The 15,347-nt window shown below is 36.2% G+C and overlaps 2 protein-coding genes across 2 annotated transcripts in view; both read left to right on the forward strand.

The window, feature by feature from the left end:
• LOC105170817 (ABC transporter G family member 28) overlaps window positions 1-7,940 on the forward strand; it is an 8,170-nt gene extending 230 nt beyond the window's left edge. The window contains exons 2-15 of the mRNA XM_020696776.1: window positions 5-58; window positions 273-349; window positions 826-1,110; window positions 1,387-1,450; window positions 1,538-1,684; window positions 1,925-1,959; window positions 2,643-2,716; window positions 3,051-3,949; window positions 4,116-4,412; window positions 5,484-5,972; window positions 6,199-6,347; window positions 6,651-6,940; window positions 7,022-7,152; window positions 7,318-7,940. Of these exons, the coding sequence (XP_020552435.1) occupies window positions 5-58; window positions 273-349; window positions 826-1,110; window positions 1,387-1,450; window positions 1,538-1,684; window positions 1,925-1,959; window positions 2,643-2,716; window positions 3,051-3,949; window positions 4,116-4,412; window positions 5,484-5,972; window positions 6,199-6,347; window positions 6,651-6,940; window positions 7,022-7,152; window positions 7,318-7,474 (3,148 nt within the window). The 3' untranslated portion in view covers window positions 7,475-7,940. The remainder of the gene's footprint in view (window positions 1-4; window positions 59-272; window positions 350-825; window positions 1,111-1,386; window positions 1,451-1,537; window positions 1,685-1,924; window positions 1,960-2,642; window positions 2,717-3,050; window positions 3,950-4,115; window positions 4,413-5,483; window positions 5,973-6,198; window positions 6,348-6,650; window positions 6,941-7,021; window positions 7,153-7,317) is intronic.
• Window positions 10,100-14,965, forward strand: LOC105170275. Its single transcript, XM_011090958.2, has 10 exons — window positions 10,100-10,402; window positions 11,657-11,707; window positions 12,435-12,551; window positions 12,672-13,118; window positions 13,195-13,625; window positions 13,727-13,826; window positions 13,923-13,988; window positions 14,092-14,181; window positions 14,267-14,386; window positions 14,489-14,965. Exons 1-10 carry the CDS (start codon window positions 10,358-10,360, stop codon window positions 14,798-14,800), a joined length of 1,779 nt encoding a protein of 592 aa, XP_011089260.1. The 5' UTR covers window positions 10,100-10,357; the 3' UTR covers window positions 14,801-14,965.

The raw sequence follows: 15,347 nt of genomic DNA on the forward strand, positions 1-15,347 counted from the left end.
TCTCCTCCTATTTCGGCCCCGAAATTTCCAAAGTACTCGGCTTTTGCATTAGCGATATGTAAGTCATATCTCACAACTTAGCAAACATTTTCCGTTGCTACCATCACCAAACCTAAGAATGCAACTTTCTATGATGTCCTCTACGTTATGTTGTTTGTTTGTTTAATCTCTTGCTCTAGAACTTGCGGTTGCTCGTTAATAGATTGGAACCTTAACTAGCAACGTCCGATTCCATTCTAGGTTTTGGTTTGATGGTTTAATCTCTGTTGTAGAGATGCTGAATGGAATGCAGCATTTAATTTCTCCAAAAATACAGACTTCTTGGCCGGATGTCTCAGAACCAACAAAGGTACGAGGCTTCTGCATGCACTTTTTGAAATTTTTATGTTTTAAGTCTAATTTTTACTTGGTAGGTTGCAGCAAAAGATTACCTTTGTTTAGGACATGAACAATGATTGTTGTACATAGATTCATTACATTGTTAGAGGTTTGTACTTGGTTGGAGAGGCATCTCTACGCCTTTTTCTTTTTTTTTTTGTGTTTGTATTTGGGGCTTCAGGGGGGCTTTTATGCGTTATTAATTCAGAGGGGATCCTTTGACCATATAGGACTTAATAATGGTTTCACACGGGGGGGCTCCGTTGGGGTTCGGGCAGGCGGGGGGGAGGGGATAGGAAGGGGAGCTGCCGAAAGGAATGCTCTCTTTCCCCATGTGGCAATGCCCGTATTTCGACCATTTCTCATGATCTTTCAAAATAATATATCTAAATTCTTGCATTGTACATTTGTTTTTCATTTTATTGATGCCTTTGTGCGATGACACAGATGCTATGCAACGGTTGTGCACAGCTGCAGAAGCAAAGTTTTATGGTGCTAGTCTGTTACAAAATGCCGCCGGTGGGAGTGCACAGACTAAAAACTTCCTGAAGCCTAACAAGAACTGTAACTTGTCCTCATGGCCATCAGGTTGCGAGTCAGGATGGGCATGTAGTGCTGGGCAAGACAAGAAAGTTGATCTTAAAGAAGACAAGGAAATGCCCCAAAGAGATCTGGATTGTCGGCCTTGCTGCGAAGGCTTCTTCTGTCCTCGTGGTCTTACCTGCATGATACGTGAGTTTCTGGAAACTTATTAAGACTTGAATAATCATTCTTCTCGTAATAAGCATATGCTCTGCTGCAGCCAAAACAGTCTGAGGTGTTGCCTCGATAGTTACCCTTGAAAAAATGCTAGTTCATTCTTTTTATTGGTGAAATCAGTTAGCATTCAGTATTACTTCCTTATGCAGTTAGCATTCAGATGTTCACTTGTTCTAACTTATAGGATCTTTTTACCTAAAATTGTTATACTGTATGATATCTCTAATCTGTTTCCTGTCTTACTGGAAGCCTGCCCCTTGGGATCTTACTGTCCTCCAGCAAAACTCAACAGTAGCACAGGCGTCTGCGACCCGTAAGCCTGATTTTTCTGTAGATACATTTTTTGTAGCATCATGATTATTAGCTTTTGATTTGTGTTGATCCTCCGAGGATTTGGAAGGTACCGGTATCAACTACCTCCAGGGCAACCGAACCATACCTGTGGGGGAGCCGATATATGGTCTGACTTTACAAGTGGCCCCGAGTTATTTTGTTCAGCGGGATCATACTGTCCCTCAACCACCCAAAAACTTGCCTGCACTAAAGGGTACTAACTGTTATCTCAAAACTTGTAACCATGTAAAATATTAGCACTATGTGTTTTAGATTATCTATGGCATCTTCACAATTCATCCATGACAATCTCTCCTCCCTCTTATTCTTCTATTTTGGTTTTATATCATGTCTACCTATTTGCTTTCACTCTTAGAATTTACTCTTAATGTTTACCTGATGTACTGAACTTATGTTCTCTTGACTTTTCGCCTTTTTCCCCAATGTTTTGCAGACATTACTGCAGAGCTGGTTCCACAGCTCAAACAAGTAAGTCTTATATTGCCTCTTCATAGAATCACTTTATTGCTTTACGTGCCTGATGTACGTTCTTTGCAGTCCCCTATATATTACTGGGTATGTATGTGTATAGAAAACATTGATGGAGTTGGAACTAGCAAGGAGTAGCAGCCGAATAAGACGAAATTTGTGGTTGTTTCAGATGGCTTGGGACTTCATGTAATATAAGGCTCTAAGGCCCGTAAAACTCTCATAACTCATGTCTGCTTGTTTTTATTAATCAAGAAAACTTTATTCCTTAGATGACTTACAGACTCTTGCATAAGGTATTGTTGGCTGAGATTCTTCTGAAATTGTTACTGCTGCAGGTCTATTGAGAGAACTATAATGGTTTCTCGATAATTGCACATTAATGAATGATAGCATTTGTTACTATACCCTGTATCTTGCATAGAAATCAAGAAAATTTTCCTTCAAATGTTCTCTTTGTTCTGTGAATCTGTGCCTGGTTTACCTCAAGATTGCAATTCTACATTCCATATATCCATGTGCAACTAAATAACATAAAATGTAATGTAATTGCTATTTGTCAAATTAACAAAATTTTGGAGTTGGATTAGCATGAGGCTTATATTATTGTCCTATTATCTGTTGGTTGTTTATCTTAATCATCTATAAAAATGATTCAACTCTTGTCATGGATGAATTGGCAGGTTGCTACCAGTTGGCAACTTGTGAGCCACAAACTGCAAATCAGAACATTACAGCCTATGGCATCATGTTCTTTGTAAGCTTTCTACCTCTTGGTTCATTTGTTCTAATAATGAATTTCAAACGACAAGCGAGAACAAATTCTTCCTTCATACGTCTCAATTCTTGCACTATATTGACTGGATAGCAAATAGGTGTCTATCGTTTCTCTAACTCCTAATCCTGTGGGATACAGAACTACAATATATCATCCTGTTTCGGTTTTCTCCACCTCTAATACATCCCTTTCTGGAGCTGCAATATAAAAACACAGTTTGATCACCCTAGATAGTTGCATGTTTGCATCTTTGACTTGGCATATATGGTGTATCGACTGAGTTTGAAATGTACTCTCTGCTTTGTCAACTTAGGCTGGTATCACTTTAGTACTTGTGATTATATACAACTGTTCTGGACAAGTTCTAAGTACTAGAGAAAAAAGACAAGCAAAATCCAGAGAAGCTGCCGCAAGAAGTGCTAGAGAAACATTTCAGGCACGCGAAAAATGGAAAGCTGCAAAAGAAGTTGCAAAAAAGGGTGCAAGTGAACTTCAGTCACAACTATCACGGACATTCTCACGCAAAAAATCTGTGGCTCCTGACCATCCAAGGGGATCAGGCCAACCTAAACCTGGATCAGATGCTGCATTGCCACCTGCGCCTCCTGCTCCACCTGACTCAAAAGGGAAGAAGAACAAGGAAAACAACCTCACAAAAATGATGCGTGATATTGAAGAGAATCCAGATAATGATGACGGATTCGATATTCAGATTGGAGACAAAAATTTGAAAAAGCACGCAGCAAAGGCCAAGCAATTGCATACACGGAGCCAAATATTCAAGTATGCATACGGTCAAATTGAAAAGGAGAAGGCACTGCAAGAGCAGAATAGCAATTTAACTTTTTCTGGTGTAATATCAATGGCCACAGATTTGGAATTTGTAAGCAGACGACCTATTGAGGTTTTTTTCCAAGATTTGACTCTTACCTTAAGAGGTAAAAACAAGCATCTGCTAAGGTGTGTAACGGGAAAACTATTTCCTGGCCATGTTTCTGCTGTCATGGGTCCATCAGGTGCTGGGAAGACAACATTTCTTTCTGCCTTGACAGGAAAAGCTACTGGATGCACCATCACTGGTTCAATTCTCATTAATGGGAACAATGAACCGATGCAATCATACAAAAAAATTATTGGATATGTTCCTCAAGATGATATAGTGCATGGGAACTTGACAGTGGAGGAGAATCTCTGGTTCAGTGCTAGATGCAGGTATATATCTACAATTATCTTCCTAATCTTTATGCTAATATTAATAGTATTTCTAGAGCTCAGTCAAGAAAATCAGAGTTGCTGCTAGCTGTACCCGCAGCTTCTAGTCCTGCTCTTCTGCCATTTTAATACCGATCATCCTGTTTAATGCTGAACTTTTTTCTAGACTCCCTGCTGAGCTCGACAAACCAGAGAAAGTCCTAGTTGTTGAAAGAGTAATTGAGTCCTTAGGATTGCAGGCTGTTAGAGACTCCTTAGTAGGAACAGTTGAGCAGCGAGGAATATCTGGAGGTCAGAGGAAACGAGTAAATGTTGGGCTGGAAATGGTTATGGAACCTTCCCTTTTGATCTTAGATGAGCCTACATCTGGCTTGGACAGTTCTTCTTCTCTGCTACTACTTAGAGCCCTTCGTCGTGAAGCCCTTGAAGGAGTAAATATATGCATGGTGGTTCACCAACCAAGGTAATTATGACTTTGACATATTTATGATTTTATCACAGCTTGCTTCCACCATTAATCGTCCAAAATTGTTCCTTTTTTACATAAATGCATTCTTCTCTTTAGGAACTATATAAAATTTCCACAATAAACCCAATCCATAGATCATTATGGATTTTGGAGGCATATTATCTGCCAGTGTCCTTCTTCCAAGATGGACCCTTGTTTTGCAATCTCATCTGAAATTTTTAATTTCTTTCTTTTCCCTCTATTTTCATTTTAATTTATATTTTCTTGCTAGATTGCTTCTTTTCTTGAAACTGCAGGAGTAGGAAACCTTCAAGCTCTAATTGGAAGACATGCAGTTTGGTTCTTTAGACTTTACTTTGAGGCTGATTCTTAATCCTACAATTTTATTTTAAATGAACGTTTAAAAGTTGATTCAGAATTTCAGTAAGTATTTTGAGAATTAAGAAAAGAGTTTATACTTCTTCAGAAAAAAGAAATATTAATTGATTGTGCATAGTTTGAGCCTTCAATATGTCCTTGTGTATTTTTGTCCTTCTTGTCTGCATTAAAGTTTTGCAAAGGTCAGTCTGACAGGTCCTTAGCCTGAGAAGATTTGTTTCAGTTTAGGATGTGTTCTTCAAGTTTTGCTCACAAAGTCAAAGAAGAAGAATTATATTTGTTCCAACATGATTCTATAACATGTATATATATTCTAAGGCAGCATAAAATGTGGTAGAGCTCAAAATTGACCCCAACTGGAGCAAACTCGCATGAACAATATTTAAAAGCTACCTCTGCAATCTTTTACCGCAGTTCTTTCAACATTGCAATGATAATAAGCAAATTACAGATTCATATTGTTTTGGTTCCAAATGTTAGTGTTGTACAAAATATGCCTGCAACTATAGATAGTGAATACTTGCACAATACCTTTCCATGAGAATATTACACATGCTAAGATTCTAGATATTGCTTATCATCTACTTGTGAATATATATGTTCTTGAAAAAGTTGATTTTACTGACGACTCAAAAGCCTAACATTCAGACATTTCTGATGTTAATCATTGGCCATTTCTTTCTGTAGTTACACCTTATTCAAGATGTTTGATGATTTGATACTTCTAGCTAAGGGTGGCCTTACGGTATATCATGGATCAGTTAAGAAAGTTGAAGAGTACTTTGCAGGCATCGGGATCAACGTCCCTGAAAGAGTGAATCCTCCAGATTACTTTATTGACATCTTGGAAGGAATTGTTAAACCACCCGCAGGCGCAGCTGTTAAATTTAATGAGCTTCCTCTCAGATGGATGCTCCATAATGGGTATGCTGTACCGCCAGACATGCTAGATTCTGCGGGGATGGCATCACCTGCGCCTGGAGGTTCAACCCCCGGAGCAAGTCCAGCTGCTAAAGCTGTTGAAGAAATATCTTTTGCTGGCGATCTGTGGCAGGATGTCAAGTTTGCTGTTGGACAGAAGGCAGACCAAATATTGCATAATTTCACGAAGTCTGCAGACTTGTCGGAACGACAAACTCCTAGCATCTTGCAGCAGTACAAGTATTTCTTGGGAAGGTAGTACTTTTATGTTCTTGATTTCGTGCTGTTAATATGGTTTCATACAACTGTCCCTTTCATGGCATGCAGTGATATACAGTGAATGCTTGGTTGTATGGTGAATTCAGTTTGAAAATGAAAATGATGGCGTCTTTTATCTTCGATTGCAGATGGACTTCATTTAGTGCTTTTTTGAAAAAATGGCATCTGGTTTGATCTTTTGACTGAATTTCTCTTTTCTCAGAGTCGGAAAGCAGCGACTAAGAGAAGCAAGAACACAAGCTGTGGATTATTTGATATTGCTACTTGCAGGAATCTGCTTAGGAACACTCGCCAAAGTGAGCGATGAAACTTTTGGTTCAACCGGATATCTATACACAGTCATTGCAGTTTGTAAGTTCAGAACTCCAATCTTGATGCCTTTTATGTTCCTGAATTGCACAGGCTGAAGTTTCATGCTTATAAGTTTATTACATTCCAACATCTTCTCCCCAAATTTCCATGTCTATCAATGTGAGATCTCATCCTTAGTCTTTTAATCATTTCTCAATAGGCGACAGAAATTTCATGAAAATCATACACATTAAGTACCTTTGCAGTATTAGTGTTTGTGCTCTGAAACAGATACTAGTTCACAAAATATTTTCCATGCCCTCTGGGTTCTCAAATCTGACATGTAGGACATTGTTTTCATAGCTCTACTCTGTAAGATTGCTGCATTGAGGTCATTTTCTTTGGACAAGTTGCACTACTGGAGAGAGAGCGCTTCTGGCATGAGCAGCTTGGCATACTTCCTAGCAAAGGACACAATCGATCACTTCAACACAATCGTGAAGCCTGCTGTTTATCTATCAATGTTCTATTTCTTCAACAATCCCAGGTCTACCATTTTGGACAACTACTTGGTCTTGCTCTGCCTAGTATATTGTGTTACTGGCATAGCTTATATTCTTGCCATCTACTTTCAACCTGCTCCAGCCCAACTGGTAAACTTTGTTTTTCCATGAGATGTTATGGATTGTTTTCAAGTATGAATCAGTTTTACATTCTAGTTCTGATTCTTGCAGTGGTCGGTGCTGCTCCCTGTCGTTTTGACTCTTGTTGCCAACCAAGAGGGCGATTCATTTATCAACAAAGTCGCAGATTTTTGCTACACTAAGTGGGCTTTGGAAGCTTTTCTGTTAACAAACGCGGAAAGGTTTGAAGTTACAACCTTAAATACTATGGCTACAAATGAGCGGATAGATCCTCCCTGAAAATTAAATTTTTTAAGACAAAAAACATGAAAAAGAATGAGTTTGAATTGGCCTATGATCAGAAACCATCTTACAAGTCCGTCTAATGGTTGCTGTTCCATCCGCAGGTACTCTGGAGTATGGCTTATTCAAAGATGTGGTGCACTAAAACAAAGAGGCTATGATCAAAAACACTACTATCCCTGTCTAGCATACCTCATAGCCACAGGCATTGTCAGTCGTGCGTTTGCTTTTTTCTGTCTAGTCACATTCCAGAAAAAATGAGTGAAGGGAATGAACGACTACGCATCTGGAAATGGAGGGAGATTGCAAGAACCAAGAGTTGGGAATCCTCAGACGAATGTTGTTGTTGGGTAGACAAAGGTTTTGCACTGAATGTTTGTTCTGATGTTTCATCGGTGAATTCTTATTGTGTAAATCAACGCAAGGCAATGAAACTAGAAAACATGAGAAAAGTTGTTGAATCATCTTATCTGATCAGCAAAATACACCATGATCTATTTATCATTACACATGTGAAATGAGCAGTTCTAAAACGCAGACAACACATATTAGAGGCCAAGGGGACCTTTTGAAAACGAGGCTGAGAGATTTGAGATCTGCAGGGGTGATTCGATTCTGGATCATACCAAGAACAGGCTTCTGCTCCTACCTTCGACAGGATGGAATTGGAATCCCTTACTTGCAGTTAATTTTAAAGTAGTCATGCATGCAACCATGACATGTAACGTTTTCATAATCACATAACTCTAAGTAGGGGTGACTAAAGTTGACTGAAAATGCCATTAAAATGCGCTTAAGCACAATGACTTTTGTAGAAATTAAGATGGATATGATGAATTCAGACATTTTCGGATATGACAATCGACTGACGGACAATAATTTTTTTCTAAAACAAAAGGGAAAAAAGATTTAAATGTACTTTGCCAGTGAGATTCTGTTTTGCAGCCGTGGAATACAGAATTCTCAGTTCTAAATTCAGCAAACATGGAAAATATTTGCAGTCCTAGGTTTGTGATTGTAATAAAATACATTTTCTTTCTTCTTTTTATGTTGAAGAGCAGTGCAACTAAGAATTTCGACTAATCAATATATATTTATATATGAAATCCAGAAAAAAAGAAAAAGAAAATATATGCCTTCCACATAGCAAAATTGTAATCATAGGGATTAAGAAGAGTAGACACTGAATACTAGCAAGAAAAACGAAACATAAAGCCTAGCATGGTCACATATTCTATGTATGTGCTTAATTTTATTTTTATGTGAAATTAAAACAAAAGAATCTATTTTCATGTGATATATATACTTTTTCATACATATTTTTGTTTGAATTAATTATATAAAAAACATAATGTTAAGAAATAATTTTGATTGGAGAAGAGATAATAAAAAGTATATGTTTAGATGAAAGAGAGAGGATGTAGAGGACCCCCCCCCAAAAAAAAATTCAGGATAAAGAAAATTATTATTGGCTACAATAATAGTGATATGACTAAATATTTTAATCATCCTCACAAAAATCATGGCCAACAACCGTTGCATGATCATAGTTAATAATTATTTACTAGAACAATTTATTATTAACCACAACAATTAATCCTAATTAAATATTATAATTCTTGTAGCGTTTTAGGAATTTTTTTATACTTACTTTAGGCTACATATGTTACCCCATAAATAAATAGTAAAATTTAATAATTAGATACATAAATAAATAAATGCTAAATATCCTTAATTTTTACATAGTCTTATTACCAATAATATATAGTACTCGAAGCATATATTCTAATTCTGGTATTTATGTCAACCAAAACCCAAAATTTCAATCATGACAGAATTATTGCTTACCTAATTTCAATCATCAAAAATAAAAAAACAGAAAAAAGAAACAGTCATTTTCAGTTGAATTAAAGTAAATTAAGACTAATAACATATTCAATTATTGGATATTATCATTATTTATGAACGGCCAAACTCATCATTACTTTTTAACTTTACTTAAAAGATAACACAAATCTCATCTCTCCAACCAGATATTAATTACAAATATAAATTCACATAACCTCAATACAATAATTCAAAACCCAACAAAACCATGAAATCTTATGTTGTATATGTTTTCCTGTTCTGCAGAGAATTAATATAAGTACCAAATTTCAATAAAAACAAATCTTGTATAAATAATGTCTCGTCAAATTTATTATCGAATGTGTTCTTAAAGTGAATCAATAATATGTAATAAATATAATTCACTTGTCATGTAATAAGTATTAGATTTAGCAGATTAGATCTGGGAATGAACTTCTCTATTTTTATTAATTATAAGTACATATGAAGGAAAAAAAATTAGGCAGAGCCATATTCAGTCAAACCCATAAAATCAAATATGATTTAACCAAACAATTTCTCAAATTATAAAACAATCTTAAACACTTCCCAAATAAGAAGTGGCCCCATCTCATTTAATATATAAAACTACTCCTAATCTCCATCTATATTTCAATTCACAATATTTCATACACATAATATATATTATATATATATATATATATATATATTTATACAAATCCAAAACAGCAATCATTTTTTTGAAAAAAAAAAAAATCATTCTCCAATTCATTTTGGATCTTCTATTAAAAAGAATTAATTGAGTATAGTCAAACCAGATTTATGTAATAAGTTTTACCTATAAAAGAACCTTTTTAAACACTTCCCCAACAAGAAATCATCCCTACCCCCCACCCCACCCCACCCCATCCCCACAAAACAACCTGAAAAATCAAAAACAACAATTGCAAGCTACGCGAAAGAGCATAGGGCATGATGTCCCACCAAGAGCATAGGAGGTTGGGTAAGTACCAGAATATATTTGAAACTGCCCCTCCTCAACCTGATAGCTCCTTCTCATCTATTATTGAGCCTTGTTCTTCTTCTTCCTCCTTAAACTTTCATCCCTCACCAACTACATTAAACTACACTTGCTTCAACCACAAGCCTCTTCGTTTTACAAGACTACCATCTCCACCACCCTTTCCTCAACATCATCATCATCATCATCCTAAACTAACCGCCTCCCGTTGTCTGAATGTCTTTCCAAGGCCCGCTTGGCACAGGTTGAAGCTCTGCTTTCGTTCCTTTTCTCTCATGGCCGCCCATGATGATCTCTCCGTTCATCTTCCCACTGAATTCGTAAGCCTTTTAATTCTATATATGTATGTGTGCCCGTGTCTGAAATGTGAATGCTAGACGTACAATTTGGGTGCGTCATATAAGTGTGAGTGATGTATTATTTGTACACGTAAAGTAATTTTTTTTTTTCCGTTATGAATGTGTATGGTATCAGTTGTGGTACTGGATCGTGGTAAACTGGTAATCTAGGACGTTTTGGTATGTAGTGGTACGATGTAGTATGAGTTCGTTTGAATTGTATGAGGTTTTTCTTTACGAATAATGTGGACTTATATATTGGTTAATCTCCCTCTCCATATATGTGTGTGTGTTGCTAGATATTGAGTTGAGTTTGTGTGAATGTGTATTGAAATATGAATTCTAGATATGAAACGGGCGCATGTCACATAAATGCGATATATTATTTGGACACGCAACAGGAAACTTTTCCGGTATGAATGTGTGTGGTTACCATGCTATTATTGAATAATGATAAACGAGCATGTTCAGTTACATATGGATACGATGTAGTATGAGATTTTGTTCGTTTGAATGTTTTGAATTTTTGTTTGAGATCATGAATATGAACAGGCCAAAATTTTGATGAGCATGTATATGGTGAGTTAAATGTGTGGTTAAATACTTTTTAAAATGGAAAATTATAAATACTTTTTAATTATAAAATAAAACTTTATTTTACTAATTCATATATTTATTGAGTTTATGATAACTGAAAAAAGGTAAAATTAAAATAAAAAAAAATAAACCTTAATTATATAGAAAAGGAGAAAAGTAAGGAGGGAAGAACGAAAGAAAAATACTAATTTGACATTCGCTTTTGAAATAGGCTTAATTTTAAAAATATGTTAAAAGAGGTATTTTTGTTTTATTAATAGTATAGAAAATTAATTTGACTTAAAAAAAAGATATAAAACAATATAAATATTTAATATCTTTAGCACTAATTTTTCTAAAGAAAAAATGTAAGCAACCTATGTGATATTGTAAATGAGTAAATTATCCTCTTATGAAAAAAAATAGCATTTTATCTCCCAGTATTTTTTAAACTTCTCTATATTTTTTAAAAATAAAGTAATGTATTTCGTTAGAGAAGGAGGTAAATTGCTTTATTTTAAAAATATAAGGAGATAAATTACTAATTTTTTTCAAAGAGAGGTAATTTATTTATTTTTAATATCAAAAGAAGGTAAATTACTATTCAACCCTTTTTCTAATTAGTATTACTTGATTTTTTGTAAATTTGGTATATTTCAGAGAAAGAAGAAATTCATTGGACAACAGAGGAGGGAGGAACTTGAAAGAGAGGTACGGACATAATTCCATCATTCTTTTTCCATTAAACTGTTAAGCGTGTTGGTGAGAATCTTTTATCATATTTTGTTATAATACACTCGTGTTGTACTAATATGTAATTAATATGTATTCCTTTTAAAAATTAAAAATCATAATTAAATAAATTTGTAATGGTATGTAGAGTACGGAAATTTTTTGCTTAAATTAGATTTGGCCGGATTAAACTAATCACAAAATAAGTGTATCATACTTACTATGTGATTGGTAACTTTTCTTAAATTGTACACCATTGATAAGCAAATGTATTATACTTGCCATATGATTTGGTTCAAATTCAACAGCATCGGAATTGAAATAAATTTTTCCTTAGAGTACTTACTAAAATACAAAATACAAGCAAAAGTGAAGGGACTGGTCTAAAATTTACTCATAGAAACTCGATAAATTTGTATTATCAATTTAAAGTTTTTAAATTTTATCAATTTAAGAAAAATTCTAGCCCGAATTAGATTTGGTCTAACCAAGTGTGATATTCTTGTGATGGATCACTTTCCCCTAATTGTACATCAATCACACGACAAATGTATTGCACTTGTTATATAATTAATTCCGGGCTAAAATTTCACTTCAATTCAAACACAATCTGAATTTCCCTTCAATTCGAACACAATCTCAATATTGTTTTGCGAAAAACAAACAAGGTGGCATGCTAATTTTCAAAATTTTGAACATTGGACAGGTTTCTGTGCTCCACAAAATGCTGGCTCATGAACAGAAGGTGCACGAATACCTGGACCGGCTCCAGCATCGACAGAACGGTTCTGCTCTCACTATTCCAAACTTTCTACCACCAAAAGTAAGTCTTCACAACTCGGATAATTGCTTGCAATTTCTACAGTGTCCGAGAAACATGAACATTAATACAAGATTCTTGTTCTTACCACATATATGATCACAATATACTAAAATTTGACAGATGAAAGAGATACTAGCTGAACTAGCAATGGTAGAAAACGAGATAACTCGATTGGAGAGCCAGATCAAGCAGCTCCGATTTGATGTGAAGCACGAAAAGGAACTCAACATCGAAACCAAGTACAAGGAATGGGGGCGCGGAGCTCTTAAGAACCACCGTGAGTCGTCTCCTCTCCCACCAAATCCGAACAACGTTGGCAAAAGGTCGAACGACAAGGTAACGTTTGAGACCAAGGCCCTGCATTTCATCAGCAAGGCCATAAAGGGAGACTATCACATAAGTGACTTTAGCATGAACGAAAAAACGATGAACTCAAAGGGATTTCCCAGCCAGAAGGAGAATGCATATAATGAAGAGGGACCGACGTTTCGTGAAAAGGTCTCAAAACGCAGCGGTATCATCAAAGCCCCCTCCCCCTTGAGAGAGCCAAGAAATCCAACTCCGAGAGTACGAAATTCTTGACATAAACAATTTCACGTCGCATTTGTGTTGATGCTTATTGAAATGAACTCTGTTGTTGCAGAGGGACCGTTATCTCGACATTCCCACTGATATTCCATCGAGAGTTCTCTCAACTCCGTTGCACACAGAAGACGAGAACGTCCACAGATGGCCGCCAAACAAGCTATCCGAGAACATAATGAAGTGTCTCATTTTCATCTTCGTCAGGCTGCTCCGGACGTCTAGAGTGATGGAGCTAGAGAAATCCGGGCCCATTGCCCGTTCTACCAACTTTTCCCTGAGTTTCAGGGCAGAGACAGGCTCGAGCTCGAAAACGAGCCTCATGTTTCAGAAAGACTCACGACAGCAAGATCCTTATGGTATCTTTGACTCAGAAGAGTCTATTCCGAGGGACATCGGCCCTTACAAGAACTTAGTCAGATTCACGTCGAGCTCCATTGACCTGAAATGCATCCAGAACTCGAGCTCAGTTCCTCTATTTCAGAAATTAAAGTGAGTACGTGGCAACAAGATCATGTGGATTTAGGAACAAAAGAAAGAGAATCATACATTTATTGGAAGCTTATTTTCTTGCCTTTTTTTCTGACATCCAGGGTGTTGATAGATGGTCTTAAGAAGGTGGACTTGAGGTTCTTGAGTCATCAGCAAAAGCTGGCCTTTTGGATCAACATGTACAATGCTTGTATCATGCATGTAAAACCGTTTATTTTTTTGCTTAATACTTATATGTACAACAAAGTTTCATTGCTGTTTGAACTTACAGGCATCATTTATGTTTTTCAATTACAGGGATATCTTCAATATGGAGTTCCCTCTGTTTTCAGCCCTGAGAACCTGCTAGCATTAATCAACAAGGTATGATTAATTTAGTAGAAACGAGGTTGTTTTCTAGCTGCATCGTTGGTTGAATCAATCAGGCTATATACTCATTTCTTTCTCTGATGTTTTGATCAATCAGGCTACTCTGAACATAGCCGGCAACACCATAAATGCTCAAGCGATTGAACATTTTATCCTGAGAAAACCCGACGACTCACTAGTCAAAGAGGTACCTTTACACTACCGTTGCGTGCCTTCCAACAGTTGCACCACTATTTTGGATTCTCTAACAGAAACCTAGCTGTTTGGATCAGATTCTTGGCAAAGGTGAGAATGATGGTAAAGAAATGATCGTTCGCGAGCTCTATGGGCTTGAAACGCCTGATCCCAACATCACATTCGCCCTGTGCTGCGGCACTCGCTCGTCTCCAGCTGTAAGTTAACTCGGACAAAATCACCACAAACTCGTAATTAATTATGATCAATCAGTCCATTTTCGTAAATTAAGCTTGCTCGTTTTTCTTTTTATCCGACAGGTTAAGATATACACGGCTGATGGCGTGACAGCTGAGCTGGAGAGATCGAAGCTGGAGTATCTGCAGGCAGCAATAATAGTGAATAGCTCAAAGAGAATCGCGCTGCCGGAGCTTCTGCTGAGGAACATGAACGATTTCGCGGGCGACAGGGAGACGCTGATGGAGTGGGTGTGCCAGCAACTGCCCACCTCAGGCTCTCTGAGGAAATCCATCGTGGATTGTTTCAGGGGATCAGGTCATAGTGGCAAGGCATCTGCAGTTGTGGAGAAAATACCCTATGAATTTGAGTTCCAATACTTGTTGGCCATATGATCAATTTATATTAGTCTCCGATTTTTGTAGTTGAATAAATTGGCAACTACGCTAATTAAGGCTTGTCCCTTGTATTCTTCTCTTTCTTCATTGTTAGAGATAATTTTTTCTTTGAAAAATAATGTCCTTTCTTACTCATTTAACTAATTATATATATACCATCAATCGAGTTATATATATGTATATATTTATTTGCAATTTATAATGTGTTCTTGTAGTTGTATTTTTTAAAAACATTCATATTTATGTCAAAATTTAGTTTAAAATTAAAATAAAAAAATTAAAATTTTTTATATTTAGAATTATCCAAATATATCCAAAAAAATTATTATAAAACATCAATAATTTAGATTAAAAAACCCATTTAAAGAAATAAATAATCAAGATATTATTATAGAAAATAGAGATAGATATATAATTATAAAAATTGAAGACATAATCTTTCCAAATCTTTAGACTTGCGTTGGTTGATTGGGTGGCAACTTGACAGGATCATCATTAATTTATTGCCGAAAGCCGAGCGTGGGGTAGGGATCTTCACTTTTTG

This window comes from Sesamum indicum, linkage group LG9, assembly GCF_000512975.1.
Source record: "Sesamum indicum cultivar Zhongzhi No. 13 linkage group LG9, S_indicum_v1.0, whole genome shotgun sequence".
Taxonomy (NCBI): domain Eukaryota; kingdom Viridiplantae; phylum Streptophyta; class Magnoliopsida; order Lamiales; family Pedaliaceae; genus Sesamum; species Sesamum indicum.